The sequence below is a fragment of the Micromys minutus genome (assembly GCF_963924665.1).
Source record: "Micromys minutus genome assembly, chromosome: 19".
NCBI classification, from domain to species: domain Eukaryota; kingdom Metazoa; phylum Chordata; class Mammalia; order Rodentia; family Muridae; genus Micromys; species Micromys minutus.
The window spans coordinates 39,618,894-39,640,906 of record NC_137954.1 but is presented as its reverse complement, the minus strand read 5'-3'; the positions used below and the strand labels follow the sequence as shown (position 1 = coordinate 39,640,906).

Genomic DNA, 22,013 nt, shown 5'->3' with positions numbered 1-22,013 from the left:
AGAATCTTCAGTGCCAGACCTCCAGGAGTCCGGCTTCTGTTGCCTTGTCTTTCTTGAAGTGTTATCTTCTCAGATGTTCAGTTATCATTCATCCATCCTCTGAAAGACTCTGTAATGTCAAAGGGACTATGGAGGAGGGATGGTAAGTGCTCACGCTGAGCCACAATGAATTATGCAGCTTTCACTGGTGAAACCAAAGGGTCCAGCCTCCAAACTAAACCAAGTACCATTATGAGAAACAGGCACAGGGGTGAACACCTGTGGTCACAGAGCTCAAGGTCTTCAAGGATGTGTGAGACCCTGTCTCATGGCAGGTGGATGGAGAGCGACTACACAGGTGGCCTCTGCCACACAGATGGTGGGAGGAGCTGAGGACACCTTTCTTCCTTCAGTAATACACCGTGGGTAAGGAATGGAAACAACCTCTGAAGCAGAAGAGACACAAAGCACAGAGCCAGGGAGCCAAACACTCAAGATGAAGAAATACCTTTATTCAGTTCCGTCACTCTAGGCTTATCCCAGACTGCCAGATTTTACCCTCAACTGGCAAAATAAGCCACATATCACCTGGGGCACAGATGGCAGTGTCCCTCATGTCCCCACACCACAGAATGCTGAGTAGTGTCACTGGGTGGAAAGCTATGAGAAGCAACTCTCTTCAGTCCTGTAACCAGAGCCACCAGGTGAACCAGGCAACACCAAATAGTTTAACCCTGGGCAAAAGTATAGGTTCCTCCCTGCAGCCCCAAGAACCACTGACCAGCTGTAGACTTCTGCTATAGAACCTTCTCTGCAGCTGTAGGAAACTATCCAGGAGCCAGCCCCTCCCACTTGAACTGTGCACACAGTTGCACTTGGAGGCGGTAAGATGGCTCAGACGGTAAAGGCACTTTCTAACATGTGACTAGCTGAGTTCATTCCCTGGAACCGATATAGTAAAAAGAGAGAACCAACTCCCAAACACTGTCCTTTGATCTCCACATATACACCATAGCTTACATGGGAAGGCAGGTACAAGAGGACACACATATCACACTGAATGAATGAATGAATGAATGAACTAATGTAAATTAAAGACTACACACAGAGGAAGCTTCTATCCAATGAAACACAGGCCACAAGATTAAGGCATGTGGGAAGGAAATCAGAGGGCAATAGGGCATTTATTATAACAATGTATAAAAAATGTCATTGTACTTTTGAAATCTCTTAACTAGGCACAAGGGCAAAAATAGTCAGTCCTGGCCACTGCAAACAAGAAACAGGGGGTTGCAATGAGCATGTCTTCAGTGCAAGCATACAAGCCCCAGTGCATAGGACACTACACACGCCCAACACCAACAGTAGTGGGTGCTGTGGAGAGAACAGGGCACTGCTGGCAAAATGTCACGTTGCATGTCCAAGGCAACTAGGTTCATAAACGCCACTCTGGAAACAGATCACAAACATCCTTCCATGCTTGGTTTATCTAAGAAATAGAGGCCGAGGACACAGCTCAGTGGTAGAGTGCTTGCCTCACACTCACAGGCTCTGGTGCAATCCCCAGTACAGAAGAGTTCCAGGCATCACAGACACTGGGTGCTGTGTGCCTGTTAAGGCTACAGCAGTTCTCCTGTGTTCTCCTCACTTCCTCATCCTCTGTCAGGCTGGAGTGTAAAATCCACAGATCACTGTCCACTCAAAGCTCCCGTGTGCCCACTCGTCTGCGGGACTTTTTTGGGATGACTAAGAATCCTTCACCAGCTATGCTCATGTACCTACTACTTTATTGCACACCAAGGAACCATGGGAAGGAGAGTAATGAGGCAAAAATGAGCAAGGGAAAGGAGCTCCCAAGTCAAGAGGCACTTCTGGGAATCAGTCTGTGCAGACAAAAAGTCATTAGGATTAGTCTCCAAGTGCCTGGTTCACAGGCACTAAAGAGACAAAGGTACCAGTAGACCACCACTAGTGACATCACCAGCATCCTCGGTGCCGCTGGTTCCTAAAGCCTGAGGAAGCAAGCCTTACCAAAAAGGCCACACTGACTTTCTGTGGGTGAGCTCACGGATCTGGGGTGGTAGAGGCCATCAAAGCATGTCTAGACTTCTCAGCTGTGCACAGTGCTCCTCGAGGCTCCAGTTAGATCCCAGGCAGTAGGAAAGCTGCCATGCCTTTCACCACAAGGCAAGCTATTAGGATCCAAAACTTCCTCATTAATATGCAACATCCACTACAACAAGCACATGAAAAGAACACTGCTGTGGATTGCAATCAAGAAAGTTTACATGCAAAGCCATAGCCCCATACCACCCCTTCCAAGCATGCCTTCTGTTATTTGTCAGGAAGGACATGACTGAAGAGTAAAAGACAACCCAATTGGCTGAGAAAATGTGGTTTCTTTGAGTATTACAAGCTGCCCTTACCCCTTCTCTTGAAATGGCTCTCTGCTGGTGCTGCACTGTGGGCTGAGATGACCGACTGCCCCACAGGTCAATCCCACATCTCCAGACTGTGGGCTCTCAGCACCATGACCACCTTAAACACACATCCTCTAAAAAGCAGTTCCCTCAGGACAGAGACCCCTCCCAAACCAAGTGCCTGCAAGTATCAGGGCTTTTCCACTGAAAGGCTCAGCAGGAAGCTCTCCCTGTCTGCATGGAAACCAGCTGGGCACTGGTCAGGGTGCTCTTGGGCTTAATTTTCCTCTGCTTAGGCCCACAGTCAGTACTTTTTCTTTCAGGAAATTTTTATCTAAAATAGTCATTCATGAAAGAGAAAAGAGGAAACTCTAAAATGATGGTCCTTAAGCCTGACAACAGTACTGGTCAACATTTGAAATTACTAATTATCTACTTTACCAGTATTTTTTGCCTAAATTTACCTACTTTCAAAACAAAACAAGACTCTCCTCCTTAAGTCCTTGTATGGAAGAAGAGTATAAATAAATACATAAATACACACATAGAGAAACAAGACAGACAGACATCACAAGTAAAATAGCTACAAAATGTATGGCATTGCATTGGCAGGTTTCTGGACATGTCTAAAAGCCCAATACTGAAAAGAAATTCTGAGGAATCAGCACTGGGGCCAACCTGCCTGGCCAAGATTTGATGCACAAGCCTTCACTTAAATCAAATGGCTGCCCCAGGAACAGCAACAATCACACAGACACTCTTCCCATGAACTGGGACAGCCTTCAGGGTCCTTCCCTCTAAGCTACTGAGCTCTTCTGCTAGGGTCAGCTCAGCCAGAAGGCAGTAGGTTCATCAGGCCTACCACATCTCCATGCTGGGGAGGACATAGGGAACCAGAGCTCAGAAATCTGCTGAGTAGAGGGTCAGTCCTCACTGAGGTCACATAAACTTCCCATGGTGCCTCTCATGACCCTGGGGTGCTCAGGGGAATAGTGCTACTCTTCCTACCTCGCCCTCATCCTTGACCTCAGTGCCATGCCACACAGTGTCTTCACAGCGCTACTGGAGACAAGGAAAAGTGCCTTCAGTCAGTGCCAATGCTGTGCCACATTCAGAGTTGCCAGATGGAAGTTTTGAACAAGCAGAAGAACCTCGAAGTGCTGAGACTCTGAAAAACCTACAACAGAGGAAGCTACTTATATCCAAGTGAAGAGGTGTGGCCAGGGCCACCAAAACAGCTGTGGGGAGACCAGGGACGGGCTATGGCCCAGCTCATTCCTGCCCTAGACACAGTACTCACTGTCTAGAACAAGGCAAGGCCCATCAAAACTCATGTAGTACATTTGGGCCAGCTTGGTGTTGATGTACAGAGACACTGGGGTGGGGTTTGGAACTCTATCCACAGAATACAAATGATACCATGGTCTGACTGGTCAGCTAAAACACAAAATGGTACAGAGTTTTATGGCCAAAACTCTGAACAGATTTAGTACCTGCTTGTCCCAAATATTCTCAAGTCTATAACCAACAGAGATCCACACAATAATCCTTACAGACTTCAAAATGACAAAAGGTGAGTTCACTGAAACAGAAGCAACCTAAGGATGCTCAAGGCCATGGTACTGACCCACCCACTTTTGACTCTCACACCTTAAGAGCTAAACACGCCTGCAATAAGTTCATCTCTCTCACCCACCAACAACCCTGGGCAGGACAGGGGAAAACCTCTAGGAGCACCCACAAAGGCATTGGGCCAGAAAGTGGAAAAAACAGTCACCCAACACCCAGATGTCCTATCTGGTGGACACCAAGAAGCTGTAGCCTGGAACCACCCTGGTGACTGGGATACTTCCCACTTCCTGTATGGGAGGGTCTGAAGAGAGCACCCCGTGTCATCTTGTGAGGACTGGCAGTGAGTGCTATTAAGATGGTCCCTGGTCTGAATGTGGGCAGTCACTTACTGGTTAGTTCCAGGTGGGTCTCCTAAAGGTAATCAGTCTGAAGATCCCCAGGTGAGACATCAGAAAACCCTTGGCAGAGCAGATGGTGCCCTGTGAACACTGTTCTGGAACCTCCATGCATTAAAATAGCAGCCCAGAAGCCATCTTGGAATGAAGACAACTTCCAAGAGAGAACACTGAGGGCGGCCATGAGAAGGGATGTGCACCCAGCAGCACATACAGACAAGCATTAGCAGCATATACAGACAACCCAGGCAAGAAAGCAGGCTAGCAAGTGCATGAACTGCATTCCTGCTTCCTACATGTTTCTTAACAAACCTCTCTTTTTGTTTAGATATCAAGCCTTAAAAGAACAATAAATTACAAAGTAGGAACATAAATAGATGCATAGCTCTGGAGAAAAAGCCTTCCCTGCTGGGCTATCACCAGGCACAGCCCATCCTGCACACATTTCACTGGCTGGATCATTAACATGTACCAAGAATAATCCAAAACAGAGAGATTGAAGAGGAACAAAATTAAGTTTGTATGCGCCTCTCAGTTGACAATGACTCAAGGAGCATTCATTGGCCCAAGCACCTGAGATGGTATCACAGTCCAAGAGAACATGGCCGTTCCTTCTTCACTGACAGCCAAGGACCAAGTTGGCAGCATGGTTCCCAGGACACCAGAGTCTGTGTCAGTTTTCACTGCAGTCAGCACTGCATCTGAACGCTACTCATAAAGCAGAAACTTCTTTATGGGGTCGGGCAGCGGCAGCGAGGGTACCAGATGCAGTCGGTATTTGCCAAGAGCTCTTCTCACAGCCACACGACACAAACTCAGCAAGGTCCTGGGAATACCTGGAGAGTGTGAAGAGAAAGAGAGAAGGGGAAAGTTACTTCTCTTCTAACTCTGAAGGCCCAAAGCTAACTGTAGTGGACACAGCTGCACTAATATCACAGCGCCTTCCTAATCTGAGTTGAGGAGGCTCTGGAAGCCATTGGAAGGCTTGCTATCTGCATCTTAATCAGGGCATCTGCTCATCTGACAGCTGCACCTTCCACACTCTGCGATGCTTAGTCCTTGGAAAAAGGCTGCCCATGGAAGACTCCACCGATGAGAGCAAATGACCTTCACTCTTGTTCTGTCCCAGCTGGTCACAGAGACCTGAGGCACCAAGTGCACAGAATTTTAATTCAGAGAATAGGCTGATGGATGGCCCTGCTCCTGATCAAAACCACACAGCTAATCCCCTGCTTCAGGAAGAGAAGGTAACACAAAAAGAAAAAAATGTGACCACAAGCAGCTTCATCCTGTCAGCCTGGTTCCCACCTGGGTGGCCATCAGCCAGCACCTTGGAGAAAAGCTAAACCGGGACATGTTTCTGTGACCTGGGTTGAGTATGGCTAACAAAAACACAGTGCTATTAGCTCATTGAGGAACAAGGAGCCAAGGACAAGACTATCAGCTCATATGTCCTCTACAGTGGGAGAAGCAAGGGGCAGGCATGGGGCAGGAAATGGGATAGACACCGGATAATCTCTGCATGTGACACAGCACTGAAGCAAATCCAAGCACAGGTAAACTCCAAACTCTGTGACCACTGACTTATTAATTCCCTGACAAAACCCTTCCACTCAAACTTCACATTGCACTTTAGCAAAAGCTGAATTTATCGCTCAGCTCAACCCTTTGATATTTGAATGGAATTTTTTTAAAGTGAAGAGAGGAAATCTAGAAAATGAGCTTATAGCTCTGTTCATTAAAATGCACGTGAAGAGGAAGGCAGGGAGAGTGAAGATGGGCAGAGAACAGAGATGAGGAAAACAGAACCTAATGACCCATGAGTGATGGACCAACAAGACTGCTCAGAAGGTAAGTGAGCTGCTCTCACTCTTGGTCACTTGATCTTAACATGGAACCATACGGTAGAAAGAACTGACTACTCCACATTATCTTCTGACTTCTGTAGTGTGTGCATGCTTCCCCATATGTATTTAAATAAAACATATTAAAATATTTTTAAATGTCATGATGAAACCCATCACTTGATAAAATGACCTAAAAAAACAAATTAAGAAAAATAAATAAATAAAAGAAGCCAGATGGTGATGGTACATGCTTTAAATCCCAGTACTTGGGATGCAGAGGCAGGAGGAACTCTGAGTCCAGTGCCAATCTGGTCTACAGAGTGAGGTATGATAGCCAAGAAAATGTTACAAAGAAATCATTAGCTAAGAAAAGCAAAATGGCAGAGAATATCATTCTAAGAACTTTGAAAGTATATGTCTACTTTTATAGATTTTTGGTATCAGCTTCTGGTATTCAGAAATTACTAAGTAACCATCTGGGGCTAGGGAGGGAATTTAGTCAGTAAAGTGTTTGCCATAAAAGCATAAGGCCTCACCCCCCACATCATCACCACAGAAAACAAGACTATGGCACACACTGTAGTCCCAGCATGGGGAGAGAGACAGCAGATCCCGGGGGTTCTGACAGCCAGCTAAGTCTACAGCTAAGGCAAGTCCCAGGTTAGTGAGACCCTGTCTCAAAATAAATGTGAACAGTGCACACATATGCACACACCTATGCACACCCACACTGAGAAACAGACTCTCTCTCTCTCTCTCTCTCTCTCTCTCTCGCTTTCTCTTTCTCTCTCTCTCTCTCTCTCGCTTTCTCTTTCTCTCTCTCTCTCTCTCTCTCTCTCTCTCTCTCTCTCTCACTTTCTCTTTCTCTCTCTCTCTCTCTCTCTCTCTCTCTCTCTCTCTGAATGACCATTCTGGAGAACTGCTGGTCCTGAGTGCTTTAATCAAGTGCTTAGCTGGAAATTTTGGGGGGATGGGGGTATTGTTTTGTTATTTAAGATTTACTTATTTATTTCCATATGCACAGGTGTTTTATACGCTTGCATGTCTGGGTACCACATACATGTAGTGCCTGCAGAAGCCAAAGGAGGGCCTCCTAGACTTGGAGTTACAGACAGTTGTGAGCCTCTGAGAACCAAGGCATCTGGACAGCTGAGCCATCTCTCCAGGACAGTTTTAATGAGAACTACATTCACTGGCTCAATCACCCCCAGACCACAACACAGAGCTGAGCTCAGGCCACTTACTTCTGGCCTCTTTAAAGACCTCCAAGGCCTCAGGGTCCATCTTTCTTCTGCCTCTTGCCTCTGGGCCCAGGGATTCCCACTTCACCAGGTTGAGGTTGGCTCCAAACTCTACCAGCAGGCTCACAAAGGCTGCCTCACATCCATGGCGCAGGACAGCATCCATGACACACCCAGGGGAGCCCCTGTAGAATTCCTGGGTGTTGACAGGGCCATTGCAATTGAAGTCAGGATTTGCCCCAGCCTGCAGGAGCAGCCTGAAGCACTGAAGGTTATGGTAGGCAGCACTGATGTATAGAGGACAGACCACCAAGGAGGTTAGCCGCCTTGAGAAAGGGGGCCTGGGGTCAGGAGTCAGATGATGGTTGACATCAACATCTGCCCCATACCTACAAGAGGAGAAGAATAAGTTAGAACAAGTTAAACTCAGACCACAAAGACTATCCAGCTATCCTGGGAGAGGCCTCACAGAGTCATACAGGGAGTCTCTGGAGACTCCAGAGGTCATAAACACAGCCAGCCTTCTCTATCTGCAGTAACTGTATCCAAAGAGTCAGCATTTGGGGAATACAGGTTAAAAATATTGGGGAGAAACAGCTTATAATGAAGACACACAGTCCCTTTCTTGTCCTTACAGCCTAGATAAGATTGCATCAGTTATACAGCATCTATAGCAGACTTGTATTTTAAGTTGTCAGTGTGCCAAGACTATGTGAAGAAGCTATACTTTTGCATGTAAGACACTTAAGAACCTCAGAGTTTGGTATCAGGATAGGGAGGGAATCTCCCAGAGATACCAGGATGACACTAAAGTATTAGCACTTCCAGCAAAAGGAGGTAACAAGTCAAAACATGGAATCTATCCATGCACACAAATTCCAAAGGGAAGTCTTTCAGACCTTTGAAAATAAATTAATTCCAAGACTATACAATTTCAGAGTTAATGGAAGAAACACTTTCAAATTCACTATAAAACTAATACAATAACCCAATTCAATTTAAAAATTTTCAGTAAGTGCTGGGTGTGGTGGTGCATGCCTTTAATGGTAGATGTAAAGGTAGATAAATCCCTGAGTTTGAGGCCAACCTGGTAGGTCTACAGAGTGAATTCCAGGACATCCAGGGCTACACAGAGAAATCCTGTCTCAAAAAACAAAAACAAAACAAACAAAAATCTTTAGTAAGCAAGAAAAAAAACTACAAAGAAAATTTGAACATATACTTGAAAAGCAGCACAGAAAAAAACTGGAGACTACCCTAAGAATTTAAAACTAATTCAAATATTAGAAATTCTATGAACATGTTGTATTAATAGATCCAAAGGAAAGTGCTGATTACCACTAATAATGAAGAAAGGGCAAAAGCCAACAGTTGTTTACACTCTGTGAAGGTGTCTCTGGATTTTCAGTTGTTAATTCTGTACCCTCCCAGAGCGCAAATAGCAGGATATTGGTTTTGTCATTTCTATAGCCCATCACTGCAGCCGTTCACATACCTGAGGGTCAGAAAGCTCTCTATGACTAGAGGCAATCTAGAATCCCATAAGTGGGTTGGTTATCATACAAATCTGAGAGACAATAGCTGGGCAGGAGGTAGAGGCCAGAACTTTCAGGCAGATAATGTTGAGAAGAGGGGATTCGAAGAGGGACAGGGAGAAAAACAAATGGACAGAATGGAGCAGAGAAAGGTATAGAGCTAACCAACCACATGGTAGACTGTGGGCTAAATAGCTGGGTTCAGTTAGATGATCTATCCAGGAGACTGTCCAAGCTAGAGGCCTAAGCTTTAAACTATAATAGTAGCCTCTGGGTCAGAATTTATACCACTGGTGGGTCCTGGAGAATCCCACTGTAAACAATTATGTATGCTTTACATTTTTCTATTAAACAAAGTGACAGCTATTTCCTTAAAATGATAAACTACAGTTCTCTAGGTAGACACATCATCTTATTTCACAAGGAAGGACTAGGGGTGTTCCTGCTGCAAGAGGAACACAACACAGACCCCTCCACATGCTGGCTTCTGAAACACTGATGCTAAACACACAATGACAGCAATCAGATAAGCAGGACTGGAAAGGGAGAAATGAACCACTTTCTCTTCAGAGCTCAGAGGAAAGGCTTACAAAATCTTAAAGGGTCCACAAGGAATGAATAAACAAGCACAAGGATAATGCACTAGAGCAGCAGACTGAAATGCTAGCCTTCACATACACAGATGGATACAACAAAAGCCAGGTTTTAAAATGAAGCAGAAAAGCAACAGTCATTATGTCAGCAAAATTATTCTTAAAATGATCCATATAAGCATAAACATAACAACAAAGTCCTAAGACCTATGGAAGCAGAAACACACATTAAATACTAGAAAAGGCTCAGTATGTCATTAATTTTCCAAAAGTTTGATTTTATCAATAAAAATTCTGTTCCTGGCCTGCTGAAGCTAACTACAATTAAGTAGTGCCCCGGTAACTAAATATGTAGGTTCTAAAGTTCATTTGGAAGATCAAACAGGATCAAAAAGCAAAGCAACAACACAGAGGAGACAGCCATGAGAAGGCTTGTTATAAAGATCTGTAAAACAACGTAACACCAGCACGTAGATGGACCCGTGTAAATGTACAAAACATCTTTCAACAGACCCATCTCCAAGCAGAAAATTAGTTTATACAGTCAGGAACTATCTTAAGGGAGAAGGATGTCTTAAACTTTTAAATACTTTTTACCCTGGGGTAACTGGAAATCCATATGGAAAAAAATAAAGTTAAGTCCATTCATCACAGTGCACACCAGATAAGCTCCAAATAGATCAGAATTTACAAATAAACTATAAAACCATGTGGAAATGAGATAAAATGATTTAGGCCAAATTTGCCGAGGCTGGTGAAATGAGTAAATGAGTTAAGGCCCTTGTCATTGAGACTGACCGTCTGAGTTCATTCCCCGGTATACACAAACTGCAAGAAGAGAACCAACTTCTGTGAGCTGTCCTCTGACCTCCAAACTCATGTCATGAAACACACACACACACACACACACACACACACACACACACGATAAATAAAATGTTGTTTAATTTTAAAGTACCCTAAAATGAAAGCTCCCAATGTTGTGAACTACTTTACTAGAAACAAAACTATCACTCACTGCTGTGGTAAATGAAATAGATAATCCCAACAGAAAGAAATTTGCCAATTCTACCAAAATGATAGCTGTACTTACCCTTGAACCCATGCATGACTCTTCTCAAGACCTGTTCTCAAGGCAATTTACAAAACTAAGAAGATGTGCACTGAAGGCAATTCAATGAAGCACTGTCCCTAATAGCTGAGCCAGGAACCACCAGCAAGCAGGGCCTGGCTGGTTTACCCCTATAAAGCAGCACTGAGCAGCTCTTAGGGGAAGAAAACTATATTGCTCTGGCATGTCTGCCGGAGCACATAAATGTAAGGTGAGACAAGAAAGTGTGGAGTCTAGTCTTGTCTCTCAGGTTTGCCATTTGTGAAAACAGAAAACTCAGCCATACACACACTCATCTGTAACAGGACAAACCATAGACCAAGGTAATTGTTTACCTAGAGAGGAGGGAGAGATCAGGACAACGAGACAAGGTTAGAAGCTGGACCTTTTCAGTACCCTTTGTTGTGTAGATTACAGTTGGAATCCTGTAAGAACTTTACACAGTGAAGCACCACTAAACCTGAGAGCAGAAAGGGACCCACAAACGCAAGTGTGTGCATGTTGTGTTCCACAGCATGACGACTCTCCTTTTCAGACAGACTAAACAGCCTCATGGATTACCAGGGATCCTCCTAGTGTCCAGTTCCATGGCAAGGACCCTTGACAGGACTCACAGCTTTCTGGGAGGGCAGCAGCATGCAGCCATGCCCAGGAGACAGTGGATCAGCAACCAGGAGGTGATTCCTAGAGCTGACTGAATCTTGACTCCCAAGGACAGTCCAGATGTTAGGAATGTCTCACCAGGTCTGGGTGCTGGAGGACTCACAGCCAGTCTCCAATCCAGTTTTGCCTGCCCTTGATATGATCCACAGACACTCAAATATATGACATTTACAGTTGCCTAAGGTCAAGTTCATACCTCCTATCTCTTTTACCCTAATCATGGGTCAGTCAGCTACAACAGGGAGAGCAACCAGGTTCAGGGGGCAGAGTCCTGACAAAGCTAGCAAGGACTGGCTAACATCAGGGTCTTGTGTTAGGCAGTGGCATCCACATGAGCCAAGAAGGAGTTAGGGGAGGCAGTGAGAGATGCAGATTAACTAGTCAGTGTATATAAGGAGCAGGGAAGTAATATGGACACATACCCTCAGCTCCGGGGATGGAGCAGCAGTGCTTCCAAAGCATGCGGCACTCCAGCAAGCAGTTCAGATTCCACTTTCTTTGCCTTTGAGACAGGGTCTCATTGTGTTACACAGAATGGTGCAATCTTTCAAGAAGCTAGGTTACAGTCATGTGCTACTCGGCCCAGCTTAAGTCTTTTCTACACAGCATCTTTCACTGAAAGAAGCCTAGACTCTAGGAGGACTTCCTCCAGGACTGTCTCCAGTCCATGATGAGCTTAGACTATCCTGTTATGTAAGGAGATACTCACAAAACAGTGAGGATATGTCCAAAGGACACAAAGCTGGCTTAAAGCAGCTTTATGAGACCAAGTAATCATTGAAGTGAGTAGTGGTGGATGTGACTCCACCTGAACAAATAAGAAACCCTAAGTCTACACTGACAAATAAAACTGGAGATAGGGTATATACATGTGCAAAGTGCCTCCCCACAAAACACTAACTACAGAGAGAAGGGCACCTTTACAGTGCAAACCCTGGCAAACACCACTGTCACCAAAGGGTCAGAGTGAAAATCAGCAGTAACTGGATAAATGAAAGCAAGACTCACTTCTGCCCCCTAGATCCTCGAGTAGGTAGCACAATGGTCTGCCACCTGTGTACTTAACTCTTCTCTGGACCAGGTAGTTCTGTGAAGTCTCACAAACTGTGTCATCACTGGAGTAATTACCTTGAAACAGGAAGTGACGGCACACAGGAAACAATGATGAGGGCATTAAACAAGTGGGGACCTGATAATATTCAGGGATCAGAGAGGATGGACTCACACCATGTCCCTGCCTAGACAACACATGGCAACAGTCTCAGCCAGCAGTCCTGCCTCATAACAATCTCTAGCACTTCAGGTGTCCAGAGGAACTTGAAATCAAAAGTGCTTCCTTTGGACAGCACAGGCCTGAGGACCCCACAAGGCCACTGTCCTTCACTAGCACCTCCCCTCCCTTTGAGACTGTGAGTGAGAGAGCGCTCACAAGCAGAAAACCTGTGCTCCACTTCCCTCCCTGAACTTCTAACTAACAACAGGAAAAGTCCATTTCACACAGGAATTATTCACTCCATCCTCATTGGAGACATGTCTTCCAAACTGTTTATAATCTTAAACAGTATGATAATCTGATACTGACCGAACTGTATGGAAGACAGCTTTTGAAACTCATAAAGAGATCCTAGATGAGATCTGGTCCATTTTAATCATGAATATTCTAAATTTTTGTACTGCTTTTATTATCTCTACAAGGAACCCAAATAGCTCAACAAATCAATATAACCACTGAACACACGGAAACATCACCTCTTACCTTCCATCCTAAAACATCAGCAGGGTAGAGCAGGAGAGTTTATCAACCACGGGAGGGGGGGGGTGTTCCTTACTGGGAGCCAGGGAATTGTAATAATGAGAGATAAGAGGCATATCTACAGGAAATATGAGCCAGGCAGGCAGGCAGTCTAGTGGATGTCATCTAAATATGACACAAAGGGCAGATTTGGGTCATATTTAGATGACATTACCAGTTTAGCAATTTAACAGTATCATTTCCATGTTCCTTCTTTTGTTTTTGGCTTCTCTCTCTTTTTAGACGAGGTCTCACCATGTACCCTGACTGGCTAGAACTTGCTAGTAGACCAGTCTGGCTTCAAACTCACAGAACTCTACCTGCCCCGCCTCTGCAGTGCTAGTAAAAAGCCATGTCTTAAACACATAGAAAATATAGGCACAGAAACAAGGGGAAATGCACATGACCCTGGCAATACTGACCTGATAAGAGCCTTCAGGATGTCATCCCTACCCACACGAGAGGCATGGTACACAGGAGTGCTGCGGTGGTGCCGGCTGCCGTTGGGGTCAGCACCAGCTTCCAAAAGGATCTCAGTACTCTCCAGGTGCCCGTTCACTACAGCCACATACAGGGCAGTCTGCCCCTTGACATCCACCAGGTCCACCTCCGCCCCTTTGCGTATGAGGAAGTCCACACAGTTCCCATGGCCCGCGGTGGCTGCAATTCTCAGTGGTGTGCAGGGGAGCCAGCCACAGCACCAGACAGACTTCTCATTGATGCGGCTATATGGGAACACAGGGAGCTTGTGAGAGTCACCCCAGGCAGACGAGCTGTTCTCCCTCCTCCTGTCTCTCACAGAGGCTCCCAAGAAAGAGAGTCATTTAGGTAGCTAACCCTGAGGTTTAAAATGCCTTCACTGTGTTCTGTTTTCCATATCATGGTGCTGAGGATCAGACCCAGGACCTTGTACATGCTAAATATTCTATTCCTGAGCTACATTTCCAGATGTTTGTGTTCTGTGTCCTGAAGTGTTCACAATTGTCCCTGCTGAGCAGAAATGACAGGCATTCAGGGGCCATTGTCAGAAAAAGAAAAAACAAATAAACAAACAAACAAAAAACCTTGAGGCTTCCACAGAATAATCAGAACTAACACTGAGATTTCTGGTTCTTGGATTCCTAACCCACATTCCACAGACTCTACCAATCACATATAGATCTATTGGAGGCACGTGCCAGGACAGGCAGGATCATGCATGCTCTCTTACTAGTGACTACCTATAAACACCCAAGGCTGGGATCCTCTCCTGATAAAGATGATTAGTAATAATAATCTATGTCCTCCTACCCTGACCCATGATAAGTGAGAGCCTAGGAGATCAGTAAGGTTACAGGGGCTGCATTCTTAGTCAGAAGTGGTGGCAAACTCTCTAGATTCAGCTCTCAGACAGTATGACCACCAGTAACTATCTGTGCTGAGCACTGACCCTTCAGGTCAGCAACCAAAGTATTCTTCACCTCAGCTTCTGCCCTGAGGATGAACCTAAGAGCATGCAATGAGCAGTGTCTCACTAACCAGTCTCTGATGTCCCTCCTCCAGTCACACATGGGCTGATATGGGCCAATAAAGTCCAGACCCACCACCAGAGCGATGAACAGCAGTAGAAAATATTAAAAAAACTATCTATCTATCTATCTATCTATCTATCTATCTTTCTTTCTTTCTTTCTATCTATCTTTCTATCTATCTACCTATCTATCTATCTATCTTTCTATCTATCTATCTATCTATCTATCTTTCTTTCTTTCTATCTATCTATCTACCTTTCTATCTATCTATCTATCTATCTATCTATCTATCTATCTTTCTATCTATCTATCTTTCTGTCTGTCTATCTACCTTTCTATCTATCTATCTATCTATCTATCTTTCTATTTATAAATCCATCTATCTATATCTCCTTTATCATCTATGTATCTCTATCTGTATGTCTGTCTCTCTGTCTATCTCATTTATCTATCTATCTACCTACCAACCTACCTACTTACCTATATCTTGTCAACTTGGCTCAAGCCAGGTTATCCAGAAAAAGGAAACTTCATTTGAGAAAGTGTCATTGTTGTGTTTTATAAAAAGACCAAGATTTGTTTTGTAGAGGGTGCATAAACCTCCAGTTTAAGAAAAAAGGAACTGCCAGGCAGTGGTGGTTTATGCCTTTAATCCTAGCACTAGGGAAGCAGAGGTAGGTAGATCTCCGTAAATTTGAGGTTAGCCTGGTCTTCAGAGCTAGTCCCAGGATAACCAAGGCTACACAAAAAAACCTTGTTTCAAAACAACAAGAAAAGAAGAAAGGAAGGAAGAAAAGATATGAAGAAAGAAGGGAAGGAGGGAGGGAAGGAAGGAAGGAAGGAAGGAAGGAAGGAAGGAAGGAAGGAAGGAAGGAAAAGAAGCTAGTGTGGTAGCATGAGACAATAATCTAGTATTCTCAGGAGATGGAGGCAGCCTGGGTTTCAAAGTTGCATGAGGCCCAAATCTAGAGGAAAAAGTAAGCAAAGGGAGAGGGGAGGAGAAGAGAGAAGAAACAGAGAAGGAAGAGAGAGGAGGGACAGGGAGAAGGAGTGGGGCACAACAGGAACTACACTGAACTCACTCCACTGCTGTGTCCATATGCTTAAGGCTTTTAGGGGCTTGAGTCACATTAAATAAACTAAGGTTTCTGTTTGGTTTTATTGGATTTATTCATTTTGTCTCATGTATGAATGTTTTGCCTGCATGTATGTTTTTGAACCACATGCATGCTTGGTATCTACAGAGAGAGTGTCTCATGTGAGTGCTGGGAGTTGAATCTGGGTCCTCTGTGAGAACAACAAGCACTCTTTAAGGGCTGACTTATGTCTCCGGCCCTATGTTTTGTTTTTTAAATACTGACATGTGCTCTGGGGGGAATACTGCTAAGACACCAGAGTGATAAGAAGGGAACAAACTCCTGCTGGACTCCTGCTGGGAACTGTCTACCCTCTGGTATGGAGCTCATTTCTGCAGAGACCCACAGGCACTTCATCAGTTCACTGTGGCTTCTCCTCAAGCAAAGTAGAAACACAGAAGTATAAAGAAGTACCAGTTCCAGTTGTGTTCAATATTTAATTGGGACTGCAGGGTCATTTATACCAAAGGAACCTCAAGAGAAATAGATGCTCTCCTAGCACCCTGCATAGGGAGACACACACAAGACTTTCTGCTATCAAGGAAGAGTCAGGACTCAATGACCAAAAGGACTTGGCAATCAAGAGGCAAGAAGCTATGAGTAGGAAAACAAAGAGATGGAAGCTACCACATCCCTACAGTGGGAAGTCTGACCACTACAGACCTGAGACATGAGGAAGAGAACATCAAATGACTGTCAATAAAGAGGCTGTAGACAAAGAACTAGGGTAAAGAGTCACAGGCAATGGGCTGGAGAGACGGCTCAGCAGTTAAGAGCAAGTACCACCCTCCTAGGGGACCAGAATACAATTCAAGCACCAACATCAGGTGACTCACAACCACCTGTAACCCCAGTTCCAAGGGGTGACCTCTTCTAGTCTCTGTGGCCTATATTCACATGCTCATACCCACCCGATACCCCATATACACACAACTAAAATAAATAAAATGGCCAGGCATGGTGGAGCACTTTAATCCTAGCACTCAGGAGACAGAGGCAGGAAGACCTCTGTGACTTTGAGGTCAGCCTGGTCTATAGTAATGAGTTCTGGTCCAGCCAAGGCTACATAATGAGACCCTGTTTCAAATAAAATAAATAAGTAAATAAATCTTTTTCAAAGAGTATTGGAGGACTTGGAGCGACCTCTCTAACAACACTGCCTTCAGAACAAACACCGAGGAAACAATTTGCCAGGACAATCCCAGGCCAACTTGGCCTCAAGAACCCCTGCCCACTGTATCTGGCCATCTATAATTCTTCCTTTTGTTCTTCCCCTAAAAGCAGATTGCAGTCCTGCAGCATCAGAGTCCTGCTCTGCAATCCAAAGCACAAACCTCAGCCTCCTGCAGGTCCACTGGCCAACACCTATTACCAGCCCAAGCAGGAATGCTCACCTTAGGTAGCTCTCCTCTTGCAGCAGGTTCCTGAGGGTCTGGAGGTCTCCTACATAGGCTGCATCATGGAGTCTCGTATCCTCACAGTGCTCCAGTGGATGGTCACAGAACTGCTCCCTCAGCCACTCCTTCAGATTAGGACCTGCACTGAAGAGAGGGGCTCCTGTCAGCGTGTGGAAAGATTAGCAAGGCCAACCAAACGGGACGGCTTCTACAGTGGCTCCTTCCTGCTAGCCACACAGGAACTTCAAATTCCCAGGAAATCATTTATAAGAGAAAGCTGGAAAGTTTCCCATTTTAAACTAGCACATTCCTGACACCAAACCCAATAAGACTATTTTCCCCCTAAAAATAGAAAAGAATAAAAGTGTGATGGTCTATTTAACAAAAGAACAAGACAGTAGTACAAACAAAAAGTTTGAGATATTATGCCAAAAAAAAAAAAATCAGCGTAAAATTATTCTAATGTATCCAGTGGATGTAAGATCTTTAAACTGGGGCATTTGAGAGGAGAACGGTAGTCATCTCCTTTACAACAAAGACAGCTGGTCAGCCAAAAGCCAAAGAGCCAAACAAGGGTTGCTTGTCTGGAAGGTGGATGAATTCCATACCATGCTGCTCTGAAAAATAGTCACAAGGGTGTCTTGATAAGAGACAGTTCAGCAGAGCACCCTGACCCCACAGGTGTTCATGAGGTAGAGGTACAGTCCCAGTATGCTGCTGCTGGGACAAGGCTAAGACCTTTAATCAGTGTGGCATCCCAGGCAGCCACATGGTCAGTGGGAAAACATCTTCCTGCAAGACTGAAGAATTTTGCCTAGTACACTGGCTAGTTCTTATCAGAGGGTCATTATAAGAGCAGAGACCAACCCCACCTAGTCTCTGGCTTCCTGTTTAGCCAGGAGGTCACAGCTCCTACTACTTCGGTCAACCTTGAGGAGTCACAAATAAGGTGAGGCCTATATTCGGACCTGCACCATGCATGATATTCCACCTCCAACACTGTGAACTAAATATATCTCTTTCCTTTACACTTAGACTAGCTCATGGATTTTAATGTATCAATGAAAATAAAATAGCGAGAAATAAGCCTCAAATGTACACTTTTTTGGTATGGAAATTACTCTTCAAGCTCAGCTCTCCAACACTCACATAAAAAGCCAAGACCACATTCTTACAAGTCTACTGGGGCCAGGAGAGGCAGACTGGAGGATACTTAGGATTATGGATCCCTGGTCAGGCTGTCAGCTAGTTTAGCTAAATGTAAATACGTAAGCTCCATGTACAGTAATAGATAGCCCTTGATTCAAAAACAAGGTGGAAAAACACTAAATATTGACCTCTGAGCTCCATATATATATATATATATATATATATATATATATATATATATATATATATATACATATGTATATATATATATATATATATATATTCACACAGAGAGAAAGAGAAATCACACCTCAGTATAACAGAAAACTAAAATATGTGTGCATAAATTAAAAATCCAGTCTATATAACAAAAACAAAGAGAAAAGAATAGAAAGACTATACCATGTACTAAGATGAAATTCAATATTAGAGAAATTCTCAGGGTTCCCCATAAATAAAATGTAGCTTAAGAAATTCGATATCAAATATACCGAAATGATTTCAAAATGTATTTGTAGATATACATAAGGGAAAATAGCTTTTGTTGCTTTAGTAAGAATAACATGTGGGAGGAAAACCCCATCATACTAGAAAGAAAACAAAAACTAACTCCAGGAGACTGAAAAAGTTTATAAAATATTTCACCAACAGGTGATATGAAGACAGCACAAATTCTAGCTGCTTAGATTCTCGTCTCCCACCCTATAGTGATATCCTAGCATGTTACCAAGCATAGTGCAAAAGCATATCCCTTCACACACAGGCTTTTTCTAGATGCTAAGGTGTTTCCTGTTCGAACATCCTTTGAGTTCCTACAGACTCTCCTATAGGTACAGGGTGGTAATGACCAAGCATCCTTGCCCTCCAGGGTCTGAAAGCCATTGCCTGGTTTAAACCAAGGCTGGAGGCAGCACCACATTCACAAACACCTATGTGGTTCACTCTGATCCCATAACCAGCTGCACAGCAGACCAACAGACAAGCATCAAGCCTGGAAATAGCTCTGTAAGGCGCTTCCAAGTCCTCCTTCAATCACTGTAACTACAGTGCAGTTACCAACGGGTATAAAAAGATTCAGTTGTGTGGAGTAACTGTCAGAAAGAGGGTGGCACCAGAGGACTTGAGCAAGTCGTTGGACTTCCCTTTGCTCACCTCTCCTCTATTCTCCCAGCCCAGGCCAACGGATCTTCAGAATCTTCCCCAGTCCTAAAGTCAAAGGCCATCTCAAATTCGGACTTCTCTGATCATCTAATCCAACTACCTATAAGACAGCACTCAAGACCTGTACCTCCACCCAAGCTGGAAACACACCAACAAAAAGGCACCAAAAGGATCCTGGGGGTGGGAGCAACACCACTTGTTCTTCCACAGGACCCTGCCATGTGCTAAGAAATAGCTGTCCTTTAACCAACCACTTCTCTCCCATCTTTTCTTCACTGTCAGTCAGTCCACTCTAAGATCGTGTCTATCCCTGAGATCAAATTCAAGGCCAACCAAAGCTCTTGGTGGTAGAGGCCTTGTCTTGCTCTTTCTTCCGAGGCACCCTGATAGGCCCAGGTGAGTCAAGCCTATAGAACATCATCAACAAATGTTTGTTGAACTGAGGGAGGGAGGAATGATAAAAAGCTGTGTCAGCACTGTGGCTTTCTGAGATTTTTGCATACCCAGGAGAGCTCCTTGAATAGTGTTGTTAAAAAAGATGATGTCCTGGGTTTCGGCACCAATGTTAGGAAAAGGATGAAGAGAGTGGGGGGGGGGGGGGGATATGGCCCATGTAGGTGTGGCGAGACCTGGAAGCCAGGGGGATGTCTCTGGGGGACCCATGTTGGGAATCCCTTCCCCCTGAGGGACCACATGACAGTATAGTACAGAATAGAGTTTATTCAGGTCATGGGGGAGTTAAAAGGGTAGTAGAGGGAGAGAGAGAGAAGAGAGAAATAGAGAAGTAGAGGAGTAGAGGCCAGCCGTGAGCACGTAGAGGGAGAGGGGGGAAGGGAAGGGGAAGGGGGGAGGAGAGAGAGAGAGAGAGAGAGAGAGAGAGAGAGAGAGAGAGAGACAGAGAGAGACAGAGAGAGACAGAGAGAGAGTAAGAGAATAAGGGAGAGGAGGGGGCAAGCAGCCCCTTTTATAGTGTCAGGTCACTGGGGCGGAGAATACCTGGCTACTGCCAGGTAACTGAGGGGTGGGGTATAACTGGCTGTTGTTAGGTAACTAAAGGGTGGGGTTTACAGAATCCCAACAAATAGAACAAATGCTTCTCCAAAATCACACACATGCCAGGTTCAGAAAGACCCCAAGGTGGATCTTGTACCAGGAAATTCTCCTGGGAATTGTTAGTCCCATAGTAGCAACACTGCAAAGTGAGGATGCTTTAAGTCAAGTGGCAAGTGTCGCCCTTTCTATGCAGGTGGGACAAGCGCCTCTGTAAGAGCCGTGTCACTGGCAAGCTCTCTGGGAACAGCACTGTCATGGGGTGGGGGGCGGGGCAGGGGAAGTTTGTCCAGTGGCTACCGAGCAGGTATGTGCTGATTGGCGGGATGGGGAAGGGAACCTGTTCGCACGAAGGCTGACTTCTGAAGGCCTTTACTGACCACTGCGTTCATATCTGGAAGAAAATCCGTACCCCATGACACAGCTAGGGTCATCGCAGACTGGGATCAGCTAACAGGGTGGCAGTTACAAGACTAGCTCTACCAGAAAGAAACCCCGTGGGAGGGCTGTCCACGAAAGGCCAGGAACGGGGGTGCGCGCCTGGGACACCGAGAAGCATGACGTCCACACTTACTGAGCCGGGGCGCGACTCCTTGGATCTGGCCGGCGAGGACTGAGGACGCGGGCCCGGCTGCCCGAAGGCCACTCTGACTGACCCCGAAACGCAAACCCGCTCCCCATCACCCCAAGCCGCGCACGTTACCTGCGGGCCCCGGGCCGGCCCGCCCATCGGGGCTCCCGCCCTCCGCCATGCCTACTTGGTCCTCAGCCTCCGCCCCGACCCCGTCGCCGGTCCGCCTCCGCAGCGGTCCTGTCAAAGAGCAACCCTGTCAGAGAGACACCTCGGGCGCTTCCGGCAGGTGGGCGTGTCCGGGGCTCGGCTTCCGCCCAGTATGCGCCTCCCTTCCGTACTTCCTGCTCCGTGCGTAACGGTGCAGGGGTCTCCACTTCCGGCCTGGCTAACGGACTTGATTGCTAATTAGCGAGGTTGGCGAAACTGCGTCTCCAGAGGAAGATGCCGAATCTGGAAAAACACCTTTCCCCTGGGGGCGGAGGCTTATTTGCATGTCTCAGGAACTCCTGGTTGGTAGATTCTGTCACCGCCCACGGGGGGCAGGACGTGGGCAAGGCCTCTACGGCCTAGAGGACTGTGATCGGCTGTCCGCAGTGGAGAAGGTTGTTAAGTGGCGTGGGACTGCTGTCCTTTCCTCGAGACTCCAAACGGTGCCTTCCGAGTCGGTGACTTATAAAGTTGCGTTAGATGAAGGCAGCCCAGAATGTCTCCATGGAGCCAACAGTGTCTGTAACTTGGCCCAAGGCGTGATGACAGAGTGGCTTTCTCCCAGGCACTCCCGATTTTACTTCGGTCACACCGAGCGCATTGCGTTTCGAACAGTTGTTAATCACGGACGCTGACGGGCCCTTTCATTCTCCCCTACACGACTTAAGGAAGGTACTACT

General features: G+C 45.6%; 1 protein-coding gene across 1 annotated transcript; it reads right to left on the bottom strand.

Annotated features, from left to right (window-relative positions):
* Positions 1-506: 506 nt before the first annotated feature.
* ASB1 (ankyrin repeat and SOCS box containing 1) lies at positions 507-21,393 on the bottom strand. The gene is made up of 5 exons (XM_080933290.1): positions 21,256-21,393; positions 17,190-17,331; positions 13,571-13,873; positions 7,458-7,843; positions 507-5,202 (listed from the first exon to the last, which is right to left on the bottom strand). The coding sequence occupies exons 1-5, from the start codon at positions 21,302-21,304 to the stop codon at positions 5,075-5,077; spliced, it is 1,008 nt and encodes a 335-aa protein (XP_080789416.1). The 5' UTR covers positions 21,305-21,393; the 3' UTR covers positions 507-5,074.
* Between the last annotated feature and the right edge of the window lie 620 nt (positions 21,394-22,013).

Excerpts from the sequence above, each read along its gene's own strand:
- ASB1 (XM_080933290.1), bottom strand. The coding sequence starts at position 21,304 with ATGGCGGAGGGCGGGAGCCCCGATGGGCGGGCCGGCCCGGGGCCCGCA. Across the intron at positions 17,332-21,255 it reads GGCCGGCCCGGGGCCCGCAG|GTCCTAATCTGAAGGAGTGG; the intron begins GTAACGTGCGCG and ends TCTTCAGTGCAG. Across the intron at positions 5,203-7,457 it reads GGTCTTTAAAGAGGCCAGAA|GTATTCCCAGGACCTTGCTG; the intron begins GTAAGTGGCCTG and ends CACACTCTCCAG.